Source organism: Poecilia reticulata, linkage group LG8 (genome assembly GCF_000633615.1).
Source record: "Poecilia reticulata strain Guanapo linkage group LG8, Guppy_female_1.0+MT, whole genome shotgun sequence".
Classification (NCBI taxonomy): domain Eukaryota; kingdom Metazoa; phylum Chordata; class Actinopteri; order Cyprinodontiformes; family Poeciliidae; genus Poecilia; species Poecilia reticulata.
The window spans coordinates 13,663,110-13,663,658 of NC_024338.1; the positions used below are offsets into that span (position 1 = coordinate 13,663,110).

Consider the following 549-nt stretch of genomic DNA (forward strand, 5'->3'; position numbering starts at 1 on the left):
GCAAAAGTGAAACTCTTTCCTTGGTATTCTCCAAAGAATTTGCTTTCTTCCAGACGGATGTGATGCACCTCGTTGGCTGAGCAGCGTCTGTACGTTCGGTGCCACTGGTCTGATGAACCTGCGCCGCCGTCCCTGAGACAGAACCGAAACACACGTGGGAATTGTTGAGGCGTGACCTTTTAAAACGTGTTATTTGAAGCACCCAGGGTCACATGAGAGGATATTCCATCAAGGTTATAGTGGCGACGTCTTACATCTCCATCTAAGCTGCTAATCAATACTACAACCAGGGCGTGGAGGGAGACRAGGTCTCGCAACTCCGGCTTAGTCATTSGTACTGTTAAGAGCACATCACCAGCTCTCTCAGAGGGGATGCGGCTTTACACGCGGGGGCTAAAGAGGTGACAACAAGAAGCAACGGTGTGGAGGTAGTGTGACTGTGGACAGTCTGCAGAAGAAAAGAGGCTCCATATAAATAGAGTGTTAAGAAATGTTCAATTTACAGGATCTGGCTGTGGGGCAGGAGAGAAGGATGGCGTGTTTTAGTCA

General features: G+C 49.0%; 1 protein-coding gene across 1 annotated transcript in view; it reads right to left on the reverse strand.

Annotated features, from left to right (window-relative positions):
• The window catches only part of kcnt2b (potassium sodium-activated channel subfamily T member 2b), a 51,524-nt gene that overhangs the window by 12,124 nt on the left and 38,851 nt on the right, over positions 1-549 (reverse strand). Inside the window, exon 15 of the mRNA XM_017306120.1 lies at positions 4-176. Within this exon, the coding sequence (XP_017161609.1) occupies positions 4-176 (173 nt within the window). The remainder of the gene's footprint in view (positions 1-3; positions 177-549) is intronic.